General features: G+C 41.8%; 1 protein-coding gene across 5 annotated transcripts in view; it reads right to left on the bottom strand.

Annotated features, from left to right (window-relative positions):
- LOC109919759 (zinc finger protein 271-like) overlaps window positions 1-20,839 on the bottom strand; it is a 72,396-nt gene that overhangs the window by 5,916 nt on the left and 45,641 nt on the right. The window contains exons 1-3 of one of the 5 annotated variants that reach the window (XM_048616810.1): window positions 17,437-17,555; window positions 12,067-12,111; window positions 9,077-10,990 (exon numbers count right to left, since the gene is read on the bottom strand). In XM_048616810.1, the coding sequence (XP_048472767.1) occupies window positions 9,390-10,634 (1,245 nt within the window). In that variant the 5' untranslated portion in view covers window positions 10,635-10,990; window positions 12,067-12,111; window positions 17,437-17,555 and the 3' untranslated portion in view covers window positions 9,077-9,389. Of the gene's footprint in view, window positions 1-9,076; window positions 10,991-12,066; window positions 12,112-17,436; window positions 17,560-20,839 lie in introns of those variants that run through there. The other 4 variants (XM_048616811.1, XM_020519789.2, XM_020519791.2 and 1 more) reach the window with 4 other exon arrangements.

Below are 20,839 nucleotides of genomic sequence, written 5' to 3'. Positions count from 1 at the left end.
TGGAGCAAACAATTTATGACGTTGAGACATTTGCAATCAGAACTTTATTAGCTATAGAGGGCTTTTTGATGGCCTGAGATTTAAAACATGATATAAAAACGTGAATCATTCTTTCTTTCCTCAGGAAATGCTCTGATTCCTGTGATTTAGAAAATACAAACTCATTAGTAGGGAAAATATCTCAGACCACAATAACATTGACCTATATACTGTGTACAGGACCTTCTTACTGTGGAATATTGGGTGTTTTAGTGAATAGTGTTTTAGTGAACCAGACTGACAGATCAGATAGATTGGGTTAAGACAATACTGAAATTATCATGAGTTATAAATTGATACACAAGATTGATTAACCAGATAAGCAATACAATATTCAGCTCACACCAAACTAACCAAAATAACAAAACATTGGAAAATGATTCAAGCCCTTTCCCATAACATGAAATGAATCTTGAAAGAGTGTAAAGTGAACATTTAGCATGGTTATGACGTCGAGGTATGATGGGCCAAGGGAACTGAGGTCTGTAGAGACTTGTCGCCATTCCCTCACCATTCTCAGGATAGTAGTCCTTCTAGACAGGAAAGTACAAACATTCACCATCACCTGAAGCGGATATGTCTATATTTTACATCACCAACTTAAGCAAGGTTCAATTTTACCCTGTACCCATTCCTGCAAGTTTGCTCACTTTACAAGCACAGGGGCCACAGCATTAAAATTGCAACTAAGCTGTTCAGGGGAGGGTTTACAAAGTGTCAAGAGGGAGGAAGTCCAGGATCCCTGAGTGTATCCCAATCTCCAACCAGTACTAAGCTCTGAATCCTGATGTAAGTGATGGGTAATCTGGGGAGTGCATGGCACCACAACAGGCTCAGCCGTATATGGAGGTACACAGAAGTCTGGAAGACTTTGACAGTTCAGGGCACAGGTATAATTTTGCAGCTGCAGAATCCAGGATGATATGTCACTTCCCTGATGCCAGGTCAATGATGTCGCTGAACAGTTGCATATGTCAGTGGGAGAACATTTTGGGGCAATGATCATTTTATTATTATGGTCATTTTATTTAACTCACTCATGGGATGTGAGCATCTCTGGCTAAGCAAGCATTTATTACTGATCGCTAATTGCCCTTGAGAAAGTGGTGGTGAGCTGTCTTCCTGAACCACTGCAGTGCGTGTGCTGTAGGTAGACGACAATGCTGTTTGGGAGGGAATTCCAGGATTTTGATCAAGGGCCAGTGAAGGAACAGCAACATATTTCCAAGTCAGGATGGTGAATGGCTTGGAGGGGAACTTGCAGGTGGTAATGTTCCCATGTACCTGCTATCCTTGTCCTTCCAGATGGAAGTGGTTGTGTGTTTGGAATGTACGTATAAGGATCTTTACAGAATTTCTGTAGTGAGTCTTGTCAATAGTACACAGTTCTGCTACAGCATTGGTGGTGGAGGGAGTAGATGTTTATAAACATGATGCCGATCAAGCAGACTGCTTTGTCCTGGATGGTGTCAAGCTTCTTGAGTGTTGTTGGAGCTGTGCCTGTACAAGGAGTGAGGAATATTCCATTACGCTCCTGACTTGTGCATTGTATATGGTGGATCAGGCTTTAGCAAATCAGGAGATTACTCATTGCAGGATTCCTAGCATCTGACCTGCTCTTGTAATGATTGTATTTAAGTGGTTAGTTCAGGTTATGGTCAATGGTAACCCCAGAATTTTGATAGTGAGGGTTTCAGTGATGGTAACATCATTGAATCACAAGGGGAAGTGGTTAGATTGTCTCTTATTGGAGATGGTCATTGCCTGGCATTTGTGTGAAGTTAATGCTACTTGCCACATTTTAACCCAAGGTTGGATACTGTCCAAGTTTTGCTGCATTTGTGCATGGACTGCTTCAGTATCTGAGGAGGAGTTGCAAATGGTGCTGAACATCGTGCAGCCATCAGTAAACATTTCATATCTGACCTTATGATGTAGAGAAGGTCATTGTTGAAGCAACTGAAGATGATTGCACCTAGGACATTACATTCCTGCTGATGTGCCCTGCAGCTGGAGTGACTAATCTTCAACAAACTCGACCATCTTTCTCTGTACCAGGAATGACTCCAGTCAGCAGAGAATTTTTCCCTATGTTGGGCCATGAGGTTGCAGATTGTGTTGGAGTACAAGTTTGCTGCTGCTAATGGCCCATAGTACCTCATGGATGACCGGTCTTGAATTGTCAGATCTGTTTGAAGTCTGTCCAACTTAGCACAATGATAGTACCACACAACACAATGGAGGGTATTCTCTATTTGAAGGTAGGGCTTAATTTCCAAAAGAACGATGTGGTACTCACTCTTACCAACACTGTCATGGACAAATGCATCTGCGGCAGGCAGATTGGTGAGGATGAGGTCAAATATGTTTTTGTCTCTTGTTGGTTCCCCCACCACCTGCTGCAGACCCAGTCCAGTAGCAATGTCCTTTAGTTCTCGAGTAGCTCAATCAGTAGTGCTTCTGCTGAGCTACTCTCGGTAGTTTACATTTAAATCCCCTGTCCAGAGTACATTCTGTGCCCTTCCCAGCTCAGTGCTTCCTCCAAATGTTGCTGAATGAGTATAGTCTGTGGTGATCACAGAGGTTTTCTTTGCTGTTACCTCTGCTGGATCTGTCCTGCCAGTGGGACAGAACATTGATCAGGGATAGTTTTGATGGTCTATGGGCCATTGTCTGTAAGGTATGAATCTGTTAAGTCTGACTATGTCAGGTTGGTGCTTGACTAGTTTGTGAGCGAGCTCTCCCAATTTTGGCACCAACTCCCTATGTTAATAAGGAGAACTTTGCAGAGTCAAAAGGACTGTTTATGCCATTATCATTTTCCAACGCCTGAATTGATGCCAGATAGTCCATTTCATTTCTTATTTAGACTGTCTAGATTATTACAATTGAGTGGCTTGCTATGCTATTTCAGAGGGCTGTTAAGAGTCAACCACATATGGGCCTGGAATCAGATGTAGGCCAGACCAGGACAGGATTGCAATTTTTTTCCCTAAAGGGGATTTGTGAACCAGCTGTTTTTTCTGACAGTTAATAATGGTGATCATTAGATTCCTAATTCAAGGTTTTTATGAATTCAATTTCCACTGTCTGCCATGGCAAGAATCAATCCAGGGTTCCCAGAACATTAGCTGGATCTCTGGATTCATAGTCTTGTGAATACCTTTAGGCCATACCCCATCCTCCTTCATTGTATTGAAAAGGGCAAGGAACAATTTGGTGTAAGAATATTTAACTTATTGAAAGCCACCAAAGGATAAGTCCCAGAAAAAAGGTGAAAATCCAAGATTGTCAGGCAAAACAGTCACTGTACAACTGGATGCCTTTAAAGAGATCATTCAGGTACAGTAAAGGTACTGAGGGTGGAAACTGCAGATGCATTAGCCATAATTTTCAGAGATAACACAGTGTGGAGCTGGAGGAACACAGCAGGCCAGGCAGCATCAGAGGAGCAGGAAAGCTGATGTTTCGGGTCGGGACCCTTCTTCAGAAAAACCGAAACGTCAGCTTTCCTGTTCCTCTGGCCTGCTGTGTTCCTCCAGCTCCACACTGTGTTATCGCTGACTCCAGCATCGGCAGTTCTTACTATCTCTGAGCCATAATTTTCAATCTTCTTTAAATTCAGGGGTGATGCCAGACGCCTGGAGAATTGGAGTCATTTCTCCTCATTGATGCTGCCAGACTTACTGGGTTTCTTCAGTTTTGTTTGTTCCCAATAAGCCTAGCAATACAGGCCAGTTGATTTAACAGTGAAGGAAGGGAAGTTTCTAGAAACAATAGTTCAGGATAAAATTAAGTCACTTGGTCAGCTGCGACTTAATTAAGGACAAGCAACAAAGATTTGGAAAGAGCAATGTGTGCTTAACTTACTTTCTTAAGTTTCTTGATAAGGTAACAAAGAGGTTTGATGAGGGGAACTCTGTTGTTGATATGATGTACACGGATTTCCAAAAGGCTTCTGACACTGTGCCATACAATAGATTTGATGAATACTTAGAACTCATGGAATCAAAGGGAAAATAGTTCCATAGATTAAAAAATGGACTGAGTGATAAGGAACAACAAGGAATGGATAGTGGATGTTTCTCAAGCTGGAGGAAAGTTTATAGAATTTCTCCAGGGATCGTTGTTAGGACACAGCTCTTCCTGAGATATAATTAATGACCTTGGTGTATGGCACAGTAATAACATTTACACTAAATTCAAAGGTGTTTGAACTATGAGGAGAGCGGTGTGGAATTTCAAAAGGAGATAGATTTGTGAAATGGGTGAACTGCAGATGAAATTTAATGTAGAGAAATGTGAAGTGATTATGTTGTTGAAAAACCTCAGAGAGACAATATAAAATAAAGGTACAATTCTAAAAGGGTGCAGAAAAACAGGGATCTTGGTGTATCTCTGCAAAATCCCTGAAGGTAGCAGGACATATTGAGAGTGAGGTTAATAAAACGCAAAGTATCCTGGACTCTATCGGTAAGGGCACAGAGTACAAAAGCAGGATAATTAAAACTAAAAACCAGATAAAACTCTAGCTTATTCTCAGCTCTGCATCCGGCTCTGGCAGGTATCAAGACAGAGCAGAAGGGGGAGACTGTTGCCATTGGTGGAAGGCTGGATAAATTAGGACTATCGGGGGAGGTGATGGCCTAGTCGTATTATCACTGGACTGTTAATCTGGAAACCCCAGATAACATTCTGGACCCAGGTTCGAAACCCCCCATGGCAGATGGTGGAATTTGAATTCAATAAATATCTGGAATTAAGAATCTAATGACGACTGTGAATCCATTGCTGATTGTAGGGGAAAAACCCATCTGGTTCACTAATGCCCTTTAGGGAAGGAAACTGCCATCCTTACTTGGTCTGGCCTACATGTGACTCCAGACCCACAGCAATGTGGTTAATTCTTAACTATCCTCTGGGCAATTAGGGATGGGCAATAAATGCTGCCTAGCCAGTACGCCCTCATCTTGTGAATGAATAAAGGGGAGAAAAAAAATTTGTCACTTGAGCATTGGAGGTTGAGGGGTGACCTTGCAGAAGTTTATAAAATCATGAGGGTATAAATAAGGTGAATGGCATTTTCCCTGAGGTTGGGGGCTTTCAAGACAAGGTGGCATTTTTTAAGGTGGGAGGAGAAAGATTTGAAAAAGACATGGGGGCAATTTTTTTTTCAAAAAGAGAGTGGTTCATGTGTGGAATGAACTTCCACAGGAGGTGGTGGATGCAGGTATAGTTACAATATTTAAAAAGGCATTTAGATAAGTACATGAATAAGAAATGTTTGGAGGGATAGGGCCAAGCGCAAACATGAGGGACTAGTTCAGTTTGGGAACATGGGCGGCATGGACTGGTTGGACCAAAGGGTCTGGTTCCATGCTGTATGACTCTATCTAGCCTCTCCTTATAACTCAAACCCTCCAGTTCCGGCAACATCCTGGTAAATCTCTTCTGAATCCTCTTCAGCTTAATAATATCCTTCCTATAACAGGACAAGCAGAACTGGATACAGTATCCCAAAAGGGGCCTCACCAACATCTTGTACAACCTCGACGTAACATCCCAACTCCTATACTCAACGGTCTGAGCAATGAATCATTCCTTGCCTCTCCAAATGCATATAAATCCTATCTTTCTGAATCACTTCCAACAACTTACCCACCACCAAAGTCAGACAGAGAAAGAAGTGAAAAGTTTACATAAAAGTTTGAAAATGGTGTGAAGTCTATTTTTCAGTGTTTAAAAAAAAAAATTCCAATAAAAGCTTGTTCTCAAAATATGTAGATAAGCTGCATTGTGGAAGACATCTGATTTAAACTCAGAATGAGAAATATTTTGTTCATATGTTTGCATTGTTTATTAAATGTGATCTTAAAAACTATTTATAAGATTTTCTTCAAGACAATTAAAATTAAAATGTCAGTTTGAACTTATCGAAAGATTTCAACATTTTCTTCAACCAAAATATGTAAAAGTACAACATCTTCTTCCAGTGCCATTAGTAGATATTGTTTTTGCATTTTTAACCAGGTTTCAAGAATATAGTGAGACCCCCAAAAGACTTGCTGAAACTAAATGTAAAAGAACAGGAGAACCCTAAGCTGACTGAGAACAGGAGAACCCTAAGCTGACTGAGACCACTCACGTCTCCAATATAAAAACACTCTTTAAAACTATCAATCCAGTATTTCATTAGTGAAATTATGAAATCTGAAATTGGGACTGATAAAATATATTGCTACAAGTTGCTAGTTCAAGATCACAACGGGCAATTTAATTGATGTTTAAGGGTACAAATACATTTATATTTTAACATTTTGATTTAAAACAAGAGCCAGTGGGAACAGCCGAGGTGATTTTAATTTGTATTTTAAAAAATGGATAAGATTGATTGGGAAGAAATTAACTGACCACCAACAAAACTTGTCAGCCCAACAACACTGATAAGGCTGTGCACAAAAGAAACTCTCAAGTCTGTTGTGGCCATATTTGAATTTGTGATTTTTTTTTATTAAAAGAAACATCCAGCATAAACTACCAAGTTATTTTAGAGAAAATTGTATGTATTTTTGTAAGAAAGAACAAACAAGTAGAAATTGGTAATGCTTGAAATTACACAGTAATGTTTGATTGCCATTTTAAAGATACCAGAGAAAAAAAACTTTTCTTTTAAACGGGACAGTTGGTTTCTCCAGAGCTCTTGAATCACATAGAACATTAAAAGAAGAATGATTGGGAAAAAGTGACATATCATCAAATAGGCATTGGAATAAATCACCTTAGGTGCAGTTAAATGGAATATATCAACTGAAAGGAAACTGTGGATGAAATTAATTACTTGATCGCTTCCTTTGTCTTCCCCATTGTAATTTGCTTCTCATATTTCCTCCAATCCTCAAATTACTGACCTGAAGGACAGACTGTGGATGTTGAACAGAGCACTAAAGGCCATTAAAGTGGCCATTCAGCATGTGGAGAGCCAGACAGTGAATGCAGCGAGTCAATTGTAACTGTCGTAGCTGAAACACATCCTGCCATTGTTATGATCCCAGCTAATGTTCGCATTGGACATGTCAGGTCCCAGACTGAAACCTGTCTTCAGAGATCATATTTTCATTTCCTTTGGTTTTAACAAAGTGGTCACTTGCTAAAACATAAGCTGCAGATTTGGCTTTAACAATAAAACAGAAGTTAATTAACAAAAGAAATTAAACTAAAAGAGAATAAATTAAATTATCCAATTACAATTTACATGCAAAGACTTTTAAACATACAGCAAAAGTATAATCCCATAAATCAGAAAATATTCCTTTATAAACTTAAAAGAAAAAAAAGCAACAGCTTTTGTATCGCACTCAAAACACACCCCGGTACAGTAGCCAAAAGCCCCACTTGTACAGGACTCACAACAGTCCTTGATTCTAACACCTCAATGGTTTTAAGTCACTTTTGACTTAGTATATAAACCACAATGGCAGGTAGCTTCTTCCTAGACCCATGATGGTGATTTTCCATATTAGCCTGTTTAGAGATGCTATTACACACCTCTGCAGCAAGTGGGATTTGAACCTGACTCAGACATGTGGACACTACCACAAGGGCCCTTCTGGAGCTTTATATACCTAAGCTTGAATGTACTCACTTTAAGCAACCTGTTCAGGGTTTATCCCAACACTGCAAGTCTCAGACAAACACAAGCTCTTCAATCTAAGGTAATCACTATATCCTTCCCTTCTAAGGAGCACTGGGCTATATAACAATGTTCATCCAAGGGCATCACAGAACTGCTCAAAATTCAAAGTAAAAATCTCTTTCCAAGCTATAGATGTTTCCTTTAAGCACAAGAAGAAAATAAGTTCCAGAAATTTATAACAAACCTGAAGGTCCTATTATTTACCTTACTGGGTGGCAAAACAATTTAAAATCAATAAAAGTCCCTTAGTGCTGCATATAAGTCCATTAATTCCAAAGCTAGACCACAAAAAATGTTTTAACAGAAACTACCATGGTGACAGAAATACTTCCAAATTAATTATTAACAGAAAATCCACATTACTAACTCAAAAAGCAACAATCCAAATTCACAATAGATGACATTAAAAGTACATATAAATCACATAGTTTGTATCACACCCTCCTGTGACTTCCAAGTTGGGCTCACTGATGAGGAACAGGATTCCCAGCTGATTCTCCTCCTTCATAAACCAGAGACACTGAGGCTAATTGAAGTACCTTCATTATTACCCGAGGAATGGATCCTCCCCTGGGTGCTTGTGCTGATAGATCAGAAGCTGAAGCTTTTCTAACCACTGAGTATCTGATTGTCTTCTTGGTCAGAATGAGTGCCAGTGAGTGACTTTTACCTGATGCTGCACTGAAAGAATGCTGAGTTTATACACGGGCTCTGTACATACGAATGTCTTCTTTTAGTGGTGTTTGGTGATGAGGATTAAAAATTAAATTGGCCTTCTTGAAATGATTAGATTGAATGTGTGAGAGGTTTGAGACAAAGTGCTTTGGAATGACTGGTCTCCTATGTGAAAGTAGAGGGTTAAAAAAAATGAATTAACTCTCAGTGCAAAAGAAGCAGCTGAGTCCTTGTGGAGATGGTGGTGTTTAGTGAGAGAGAAGCAGGTGAAATAATCCTGACAGACGTCACACTGGACGGGTTTGTTTCTTGTGGGGGTTCACTGATGTTCCAGATTATGCAACAATAATGTAAAAGCTTTATACAGAACTCAGAATATTTCTCTCCTGTGTGAGTGCACTGATGAACCAGATGCTTGCACCCGTATTTTTTTTTTATTAAATTCATTCATGGAATGAGCGCATCACTGGCTGGGCCAGCATTTTTTGCCAATTCCTAATTGTCCACTATGTGGTTTGTGTGGACCGTTTCAGAGGTTAGTTAAGAGTCAATCACATTGCTGTGGAAAGGGCAACAGATTTTCTTCCCTGAAGGGGAAATACTCAGCATGAAGTTTCCTTCCCTAAAGGTGAACGAGAAGGTGTTTTAACAACAATCAACAGCAGTCAGTTTTTAATTCAGTTTTTTTTAATTGAATTCAAAATTCACCATCTGCATTGGTGGGCTATGAACCCGGAGCATCAGCCTGGGGCTCTGGATTGCTAGTCCAGTGAAATTAGCAATATGCCACCCTCTCCCCTCCTGTGTAAATATGCAGGGAGTTTATGACTACCTGAAGGATTTGTGAGGCATCTCATAGGTGAATAGTTACTTCTATGTGAATGTGTTGTTGTAGACAGAGAATTGATGACTCCAAGACTGATATATCTCACAAGTCACTCATGACTGGGTTTTTATGGGTTCAACAAATCCACACCCCTCGTTAAACACTTTGAAGGGTTTCTCCTGTGTGGATTGTCTGATGTCTCAGGAGACTCGACGACTGTGTGAATGCTCGGTCGCACACCTCACAATTGAAGGGTTTCTCCCCTGTGTGGACTGTCTGATGTCGCAGGAGGCTTGATGAATATGTGAAGGCTCGGTCACACATCTCACACTTGAAAGGCTTCTCCCCTGTGTGGATTATCTGATGTTGCATCAGGTTCGATGAATGTGTAAAGGCTCGGTCACACAGCTCACACTTGAAGGATTTCTCCCCTGTGTGAAGTGCCTGATGTCGCAGGAGGTGCGATGATTGTATGAAGGCTCGGTTACACACCTCACACTTGAAAGGTTTCTCCCCTGTGTGGATTCGTTGATGTCTGCGGAGGTCTGTTAACTTTGAAAATGATTTCTCACACACTTTGCATGTGAATGGCTTCTCCCCTGTGTGAATGCGCTGGTGTGCACGTAGGCTTGATGATTTTGAGAATGATTTGTCACACATGTCACAGCAAATAAGTTTCTCCCCAGTATGGGTGCCTTTGTGTCTCAGGAGTGTTGATGATTGGTTGAATGCTCGGTTGCACACTTCACACTTGAAGGGTTTCTCCCCTGTGTGGATTGTCTGGTGTCGCAGGAGGCTTGACGAATGTGTAAAGGCTCGACTGCACACCTCACACTTGAAGGGTTTCTCCCCTGTGTGAAGCGCCTGATGCTGCAGGAGGCTCGAGGAATGTGTGAAGGCTCGATCACACATCTCACACTTGAAGGGTTTCTCCCCTGTGTGAGTCGTCTGATGTTGTAAGAGGTGCGATGACTGTGTGAAGGCTCGGTCACACACCTCACACTTGAAGGGTTTCTCCCCTGTGTGAATTCGTTGGTGTCTGCAGAGGTTCGTTAACTTTGAAAATGATTTGTCACAAACCTCACAGATGAACGGTTTCTCCCCTGTGTGAATGCGCTGGTGAGCACGGAGGCTTGATGACTGTGAAAATGATTTCCCACACACTTCGCATGTGAATGGTTTCTCCCCTGTGTGAATACGCTGGTGAGTTCGGAGGCTTGATAACTGCGAGAATGATTTATCACACACCTCACATGAGATAGGTTTTTCTCCAATGTGGCTGTCTTTTTGGCTCAGGACTGTCGATGATTGTGTGAAATCCTGGTCCCACACCTTAACTGTAAAAGGTTTCACTTCCATGTGGCTCTTCAACGATGAGCCCTGTATGTTAGCAGTTGTCATCAGCCAATGGAGTCCTTCTCACACAGGAACAGCAAACAATCTGTAGGAACGAGTCAGTGGTTCATGAGGCTTGACAAATGAATGAAACTCTTACCACAATCACACTTTTTCCCAACCTCACCCTGACCAATCACCCACAGCCAAACCTTCAACAAGGTTGGTTCTGACGGAAGGCTCCACACCACTGACTGATTTCCAGATAATGGCTTCACTGCCCAACCTGTCTTGTGTTGAATAATGCTGTTAAGGAATTGGAAGTCCTCCCACAGTTGTGCAGTTATTTCTTGGCAACAGTCTGTATCTATCAGTAGTTTCTATCCTCTCTGTATTCTCCAATGTAGCACAGTGCAATCCTTCTGTAAAACAGGAAAGGAAAACATGATTTCCTTAGACGAATTCTCCTCCTTTGCTGAAGGGGCTGACTGTCACAGCCTCTGTTTCCAGCAGGAACACCGGATAGTGACCAGGAGCAAACAACGAGGCTATTTTCTTTCCCCCACCTCAACCCCATCTTCCCAGGCACAATGAGTACAATGGGAAAGAAAATTGGGCACAGTGTAAAACAGGCTATCAATTCACTAGTTGCTCAACTTGTACTGGCGAGGACCAGTTTTTCTCTTTCAGATTGTGTATGATACAAAAACACCCAGGAAACATGTTATTTTAATGGAGATTTTGAAATTTATTTAAGGAAAACAAACTGGGCAGGAAGTGAGGAAAACATTGTTTCAGTGTAACTAATTGAAGGGCTCTGGTTTATCGCGAGAAATTATATACATCGCCCAGCCTTTTTAAAAGGTCAAAGCCTTCAGGGAACATATTTAAAGAAGGCTTTCCAAGACATTTCAAGATTTCAACCTCTCTCCAACAGGCAGACTGAATATACATCCTTTTTTTTAGCAGGGTTGCATTTACAAATTAACAAGCTGTTTGCAAATCCTCAAGATAGGTGAATGACCATGAAACAAGACAAAGCAGCACGTCAGACATTTCTCTCCATCAAATTCCATTCGCTTCCTCCCTACACATTGTTTTCAAACCACCACCTCAGTTCTGAGCACTGACCCAGCTCTTCAACCAATCATAGTGATTTCCCAGCGTTAACTGAAGCAACTGCTGCAAAATCTGAAGTAACTCTCCACCTCCCAGATAAATACACCTCACCTTCTCATATTCAGGAATGAGACAACAACAAAACTCAGTCTGGAAATCAGAGGGAAATGCTTCCAACAAACACACTCAATATCCAACACACAGCTCCAGTCAAACAGTTCAGCACAAAGCACCGAGTAAACAGCTCTCTCAGCTGGATCTTCTCACACAGCAGAAGGGACATTTCCACCCCTGATTACCCACAGCATAGTCAGACTGCCTGAAAGATTGGTGTGGATATTATGGGATACAATTGTATAAAAGCTGTTCGTTCACTCACCATCTCCTCACTTGGTTTTCAGTCCCTATAGGAAGTGAACCAGCTCTGGAAGAGGAAGAGGAGAGAATGGGCAGAGTGGGTGGGCTATCTGATTGACGTCTCTCACAGTCAATCCAAATATTTCTGCAGCAACATGAGTTTCCCGAAACTTGGGAAACTGACCGGTGAAATGGAGACGACTTTGAGCAGCAGATCAGATGGATATTTAACCTTGTCATTGTAGCATATGAATAAAATCTCACTTCTTGGGATATGTAGCCTCTGATGTATTTGACAATTATTATGTCCCTTGGCAGTTTGGTAACAATAGGAGCTCAAAAGTTAATCTCTTGTCTTCTTAAAATTAATTGCTGGTGTTTCCTTCGTAAAATCAACTTTATTTTGGATTAATTTGAAAAGTCGACATTTAAGTATCTTTTAGGTCGATGGGGAATAGAAAGTTCTCCCAGTGGTTGGTGCTGCTGTCGCTTGGGTTGTTCATTGGGCTGTCATCTAAAAGCTGAGGAAGACTTATCCTGAAACATTGGAGGCAAACTATAAAATTGAGGCTTTGAGTGCAATCATCTTGGGATGAATCTCTAAAGATGTGGAACTTGAGAGTTTGGTTAAAATGAGAGTTCAGTGATTTGGCGGTGGGAGATATTGTTTTGTCCTGTTTTCCAAACTCCTTGCACAGATCAGTGGGGGCTGGAGTAGATCAAGGCCCAAGAGATGGGAGTCCTGCAACATCGAGTGAACATGCCAATGGACATCTCATGTAGGTGATTGGTAGGTGAATATTTCTTTCTGCTACCTATTCTGACTAGTTTTCAGATTAAAGGGCAAACAGAAGAAATATATATCCAGACTGACAACTAAAGGTCAGTTGTAAATTAAGGAATAAATTGAAAATCTAATTAAATTAAATAAGGATACAGGACCTAGTACTGTCTTGCAGCTGCAATCCGAGTCTGATGTACAACTCCCTTGCTCTTTGTGAATAAATAATGGATAACCAGTCAGCACCAAGCACCACAACTTTCACAAAATGTTTCAAGTACATGAACAATGTATGTGATTGGCCACTTTTAGAATACTGCATACAATTCTGGTCACCCTTCTTTTGTTTTATCCTTCAGTCACAGGATGAGGGCAGTGCTGGCCAGGCAGCATTTACTGCCCACCCCTAATTGCCCAGAGGGCAGTTAACAGTCAACCACATTGCTGTGGGTCTGGAGTCACATTTAGGCCAGACCGAGTAAGGACAGCAGTTTCCTTCCCGAAAGGACATTAGTGAACCAGATGGGTTTTTCCATACAATCGGTAATGGATTCGTGGTCATCACTAGACTCTTAATTCCAGATATTTATTGATTTCAAATTCCACTATCTGCCATGGCGGGATTCAAACCTGTGTCTCCAGAACATTATCTGGGTCTCTGGGTTAACAGTCCAACAATTATACCACTTGGCGATCACCTCCCATTTAGGAAGGATGTTGTTAGTTTTAGGATAAGGAGTGGCAGATTCAAAAAGAGGAGAAGGAATTATTTCTCTCAAAGGGTGGTGAAACTGAAATTCACTACCCCAGAGTATGGTGGATGTTGGGCAAATGTCTACATTTCTGAGAAGACAGATTTTTAATTAATAACAGGTTCAAAGGTTATGGGAGCAGGCAGGAAAGTGGAGTTGAGGCCAAAATGAAAGCAGCCATGATTGTTTTAAATAGTGCGCTGGCTTGAGGGGCTGAATTGCTGATTCCTGCTCTGAGTTCTAATGTTCTTGCAGCTGCTGTCACTGGTCCCCTTGTAAATGTGTGACAGATATTTCTACTGTGGGATTAGCATTCTTCATCCTCGGAGGTTTTAGAACTGACAACATCAGTGTAGATGTGCAATCCTGGATGTGCTTGACAGTAGATCAGAAAACGACTCAAACAAACAAGGCAGTGATGACACAAAGTGGTGGGAACCGCACATGCACCAGAAAGAGTGACAAAAGTGTTACAGACCAGACCAAACCCCTTCATAACATGTCAAGGAGATAGCCCAGACTCTAACTTTTTCTTATTTTAAAGGCAAGTGCCAGGTTTTGTATTCTGGATGCATTTGATTTGTCAAACTGCCAGTCTTCAAGCAAAATACACTTTATTCATACATTGTTGTTAAAAATACAGACAAAATAAAAGAATTGGCTTAACTGTAACTCTATTGAAATACTTAACAAAATAATAAACTACTCATTAACTGTTCCAATATAGTAACATCCCATAAGCACACTCTTGGCAAAGGCAAAGTCAGTAAGATTGATTGTCTCACACACAATTCTAGCAAGAGGAAGAGAACCTCACCTTTTAGCCGTACGGGGAAGAAAAACAGCCTCCACATCCAGCTTCAAGACTTCAGCAATGGCTACTGAAAGCTAAAACTAAAATCTTGATTCTGTGGGAGCTTGACCCTTCCCATTCAGGCTGCTCCTATTGTTCCAATTTTTTTAAAAAAAGGCCTCATGCCGTTTACTTTATTGGCTTGAAGCAGACTGTCCAACACCTCTGTCCCAACCTCTCTTCATAAAAGGGACAAAATACACCTCTTAAAGCCATAGTGTTGTCACAGGAGGGAGAGGGACACAATGTTCTGAATTATCAAATTATATTGCTTCCCAAAAATCGTGGAGGATCTGTTTTTTTTCCCAAAAGTGTTTCTGTGTTGTTGCCTGTGTTTTGGACACTTCGACTAGTTTATGCATTAAAAGCAGATTACCCAAGCGCCCTTATTGGTGAGGCAAACAAAGGGACATGGATAACACAGTGTAGAGTTGGAGGAACACAACAGGCCAAACAGCATCAGAGGAGTGGGAAAGTTGATGTTTCAGGTCAGGACCCAACACGGAATTTAGCTTGCGGTTCAAGTCGACTTTACTAACAAAATATTCCTTAGTAAAATCACCATATGAGCATTTCTCAAATTCCCACAGTATTTACTCTTTCTATCCAGCTCAATCTGTCTGAGAAAGGATATCACCCAGAATGATCCATGCTTGAGCTGGGCCATTGGAATCTCCCTCTTATCTGACATAAGGCCAGCTCTCTTCCATAGAGGTGGTCCCACAGTTCAGGCCAGATATTCTCCTGAGAATTCTTGGGTTGCTGCATGATCTTCTGCCATGTGTCTTGCTCCAAGACATCACTGAGGAGGTGGATTCCAGGTGTGTTTTCTTATTCCCTCCCCTCGTCCCTGACCTTCCTAAATGTTCTGTGGCCTTTGGCCAATGGGTTGTGCAAACACCGCCAATGTTGCTACGCCAGAAGGTGTAAAGTGCACAGCCTCACACACTGGCTGGATATCAAGGCGCTGGAAATCTGATTGAAAATTCTCCAATACACAATCCTTGGGCCTGCTGTAACTGGAATCTCTGAACCACTGTGTCCTATTTGATCTTGGTTTCCACTGTTCTTTGTAGCTGATGGCTGCTGTTTAGCTTGGCCAATTTTCTGGCAGGCCCGATTCCTCCAGCTGTAGGTCACTTTGGAATGTCTAATTTTGGGTCCGTGACTGCTTGACTAAAGTAACCGCATTTCATTCCCAAACTCACATAGACATTGGACATCTTTTCACTGCCCTGATTGGTTTATCTTTCAGTATCTTGATTGTTCACTTGGTCAGAATGCTCTGACTGCAAATCAGGAATTCCAGGGACGTGCTCATGTGATGTCAGTTTCAACATATCCTCGTGCACGCAGTGGAGTAATGGAGGGTCAAAAGAAATCATTGACTTCAGCAAAATGTATCTATTCAGGAAATCAACTCAGAGAAAACTCAGCTAAGAGCATCGGAGAAAGGAGAAAGTGGAAATTGTAGATCATCAGTTTTTTGTTGATGTGTGTGGACCTGTGACTTACTGAGAATAACCTGTATGATTTAAAACAGATCTCCAAAGTACAACTTCATAAATTGATGACAAAAATAAAAATTGCTGGAAAAGCTAAGCAGATCTGGCAGCATCTGTAGAGAGAAATCAGAGTTAACATTTCAGGTTGAGTGACCATTCCTCAGAACTTGATGAAGGGTCACTCAACCCAAAATGTTAACTCTGATTTCTCTCCACAGATGCTGCCAGACTTGCTGTGCTTTTCCAGCAATTTCTATTTTTGCCTCTTATTTATAGCATCTGCAATTCCTTCAGTTTTTATTGATTAAATTGACAGTATTTTATTCTGTCATGGGATATGGGTGTTGCTGGCTGGGACACATTTATTGCCCATCCTGGTTACTGTTGAAGAGGTGTTAGTGAGCTGTCTTCTTGAAATGCTGCTAGAGCTGAAAGATCACTAAACCTTATCCTGACATGAGTAAACATTTTGAATTGATTAACAACAGACTCACCATTTCAGAACTCCAAATGTGACAATGTTACTGGATTGAGAAATTAACCAAAAAACAAAGGATGAAAGTACTTAACCACATTAAAAATAACAGAATCTGAATAATGCACAACAATGGGTGGCACAGTGGGTTAGCACTGCTGCCTTACAGAGCTAGGGACCCATGTTTCATTCTACCCATGGGGACTGTATGGAGTTTGCACATTCTCCCAGTGTCTGCTTAGGTTTCCTCTGGGTGCTCTGGTTTCCCCCACAATCTAAAGATATGAAGGTTAGGTGAATTGGCCATGCTAAATTTACAAAGCGTCTGGGGATGAGTAGGTTGGGTGAATTAGCCATGGGAAAGGCAGTCTTACCGGGATTGGGTTCGGGGATGGGTCTGGGTGGAATGGTCTTTGGGAAGGTTGGTGTGGACTCAATGAGCCAAATTGTCTGTTTCCACGCTCCAGGGATTCTATGAATTGTTCTCCAATGAGCTGAGTAAGAATGTGTATACCCTCCACAAGTCCGAGATATAAAATCCAGGATTGTGGTACACTTCTTCCTGCCATGCTCTGTACCTGGAGATCAAACCAATCAGGGATTCAGCTCCGAGCCCACAGCTCGAACCCCTCACCTGGCTGCTGACCCTTCTTCAGAAAGAACCGACCCAAAACGTCAGATTTCCTGCTCCTCTGATGCTGTCTGGCCTGCTGTGTTCCTCCAGCTCCACACTGTGTTATCTCAGACTCCAGCATCGGCAGTTCCTACAATCTCTATGTCTCTATAAAAGCTGTGTCTACAACTTCCACATCACAGTGACCATTAGAGTGGGCTTTACATAAAATAATCCAAACTTTCAACTCTTTCCTCACAAAATGTTCCTGTAATTAGTGTTAAAATGTTTTATATTGAGATATTAATATCTCTAATTGAAGAATAGATGCCTACATTTATCAGATCTGTCCCAAAATCTTGTGAAAACCGAATATCTCCAGAAATATCTCGGATATTGCAACAAAAACTCACATTTGGTGAGAAAATGCTGGAGAGATTTTCTCTGGCAGTCGGTTCCGATGTATGATGGATGGAGGAACACGCCTCCACAGGGACTCTCCTCAATTCATCCAAACCTCTCTCAACTCCGCTCCGAACTATATTACCCATGCTGCCTGTGGGCCGCCTGCGCACTAAGGGGAGGCGGTAGGCAAGCAGGGGAGAGCACGCTTGCAGTGCCTCACGGAAATTGTCGTTGCCCAGCGTTCGTGAGTTCAAATCTGAGAGCGCGTCAGCCCGACCGTCTGTCACGTGAAAGGTGCTATAATTGGAGTTGCGTCGCTGTAAATGGTGGCGGGAACTGGATTCCCTGGTGGGTTTTCCTCTGGCTCCGCTCCCACGGACTGCTCTAAATTGTGATGTCAGGGCTCGAGGGTGGACTTCTCCTTCTGGGCTTTGTTCGTTCTTAGGGAGTTCTGGGAGTTGGAGGAAAGCCTCCAGATCAGGAGAGAGGAGCCTCGTGGTGTTGTCTGGTCATATAGCACAGAAACAGACCCTTTGGCCCAACCAAACCATAATCCCTAACGAAACTAGTCGCACCTGCCTGTGTTTGGACAAGATCCCTCCAAACAATTCTTATTGACGTACTTATCCAAATGTCCTTTAAACGATGTACTGTACTCACATCCACCACTTCCTCTGGAAGTTCAATCCACACACGAACCAATGTCTATGTAAAAGAAGTCCCTCAAGTCTTTTTAAAGTCATTCTCGCCTCACCTTAAAAATATATCCCCTAGTCTTGAAATCCCAGCCCTAGGGAAAAGACATCTGCCATTCACCTTATCTATACCCCTCATGAACTTATAAACCTGTATAAAGTCACCCCTCACTGTCCCAGCCTATCCATATAATTCAAACCCTCCATTCCTGTCAAGATCCTGCTAAATTTCTTCTGAACCTCCTCTTGTTTAATAATATTCTTCCTATGACAGGGTGACTAGAATTGGGCACAGTACTCCAGAAGAGACCACACCAATGTTTTTTACAACCTCAGCATGACGTCCCAACTCCTATAGTCAAAAGATCTGAACAATGAAGGCAAGCGTGCTAAATACCTTCTTAACCACCCTGCCTACATGGGAATAAAACTTCAAAGAATTATAAACCTGAACCCCTGGATCTCTTTGTTCTACAACACTACCCAAGGACCTACTTTGAATTGTGTATGTCCTGCCCTTGTTTTACCTTGCATTCATCCAAATTAAACTCCATCTGCCACTCCTCAGCCTATTGACCCAATTGATTACAAAGATCTCTTTGTAATCTTAGATAACCTTCTTTACTGTGCACTATACCACCAATTTTGCTGTCATCTGCAAACTTACTACCATGCCTTCTATATTCTCATCTAAATCATTTATGTAAATGACAAACAAAAGTGGACCCAGCACTGATCCCTGTGGAACACTGCTGGCAACAGGCCTCCAGTCTGAAAACCAACCCTCTACCACCACTCTCTATCTCTTGCCATTATCATCAACCTTTAAATCCTTCCAATATACCTGCGGTAAGAGTGGGAGAATCTCTTGATTGGCCATGCTTGACACAGTGTGGTGTCCCTCATGCAGTATCCTCTGGTGACCTCTTCCAGGGAGCTTCACCATGGAAATGGACATCAGTACCTGCTTTGCCTGCCTTGGAGAACTCGAGGAGTGGGAAGGGAATCGAAGAATATAAATTATCTCAGGTTGTCGAGTTGCTCGCCCAGCCGGTCTGTTTGGTTGCAGACATTTTGTCACCCTGCTAGATAACATTGTGAGCACGCCTCCAGTGAAGTGTTGGTGTTCTGTCCCACTTGTTATTTATATGCCTCGGTTTGCTGGAGTGGTTGGCATCACTTCCGATTCTGTTTTTCAGTGGTTTGTATATCGGGTCCAGTTCAATGTGTCTGTTGATGGAGTTCCAGTTGGAATGTCGGGCTTCCAGTAATTCCGTGGCATGTCTCTGTTTGGCTTGAGCTATTATGGATGTGTTGTCCCAGTTGAATTCATGTCTTTCTTTGTCCATGTGTATTGAGACCAGTGAAAATTGGTTGTATGGGATCCTTTACGTTAGTCGGTACTGACGAACGTAAAAGATCCCATACCCGCAACCAATAAAATCAACATAATATACAAAATACCATGCAAGGACTGTGAGAAACACTACATAGGCCAAACTGGAAGAAAACTGACAATAAGGATACACGAACACCAATTAGCCACTAAGAGACAGAACCAGAAGTGAGGCCAAGCACCCCAGCAAACCAAGGCATATAAATAACAAGCGGGACAGAACACCAAAGCTTCACTGGAGGCGCACTGACAATGTTACCTAGCAGGGTGACAAAAGGCCTGCAACAAAACACACCGGCTCGGTGAGCAAGTCTACAACCTCATCCACAGCCCGAGCAACAAATCTTCTCAAAAACTATAAAGTATCTCAGCCCACAGTAACAATGACCAATATATTGTGTTCAGGATGCTTACTGTAGGATCCTGAGTGTTTCAGTGAACAGGAACACAGCATGATGACAAATCAGATGGTTTGGATTCAGCTAAAAAGTTAATTTATTGAGAGTTCTATACAGAAGCTTAATAAAACAGACAAAACAATCTGCATAAACCAAGTTGGTATTAATCAAAACAACAAAATATTTTAAAATGATTTAAGATCTTTCCCAGAACACAAAATTAATCTTGGAAGAGTATAAGGTGAACATATCACACTGCTATTATATTGAGGTTTGATTGAATGAGGGAACTCAGATCTTTGGACTCATTCCCACTTCCTCACGATACTCAGGATAGTGGTCCTCCTGGACAAGAGAGTATAAACTTTCCCCATGGTATTAGTCAAACAACCGTTACCTGAAGAGGATCTGGCTATAATTCACATCAATTAATGCAGGGTTTGAATCCAATTCATAGCCACACCTGAGAGCTGGGTCATGTTACTAACATACAAACATCAGGGAAACTCTCAGAATACTTTAAAATCCCTACTTTTTAGTCTGGCCCTCAATTCCAATAATCAGAGATGACACCGAACTTTAGTGACACAGGCTGGAGCTCATTTCCATCATATAAAGCCATCAATGGTTACAGAGATCCAGTGATCATGTGGGTCCATGGATCAACCAGTTTCCATTCCTGGAAGATCCTTTTTCCCCAGGTGTGTTGGACAGTGCTTTCTAATTCCCAACTCTCTGTCCTTTCTCCCTCCATTCACCACAATGCTTCTGTAGCTGTCAATCGGATTTAATCACTCCCTCATCTGAATTCTACAGATAACAAGGTGTAGAACTGGATGAACACAGCAGGCCAAGCAGCATAGAGGAGCAGGAAGGCTGATGTTTCGGGCCTAGACCCTTCTTCTGAAGAAGGGTCTAGGCC

This window comes from Rhincodon typus, chromosome 35 (assembly GCF_021869965.1).
Source record: "Rhincodon typus isolate 14 chromosome 35, sRhiTyp1.1, whole genome shotgun sequence".
Taxonomy (NCBI): Eukaryota; Metazoa; Chordata; class Chondrichthyes; order Orectolobiformes; family Rhincodontidae; genus Rhincodon; species Rhincodon typus.
The sequence above is the reverse complement of the archived record's forward strand: the minus strand, read 5'-3'. Positions and strand labels throughout refer to the sequence as shown.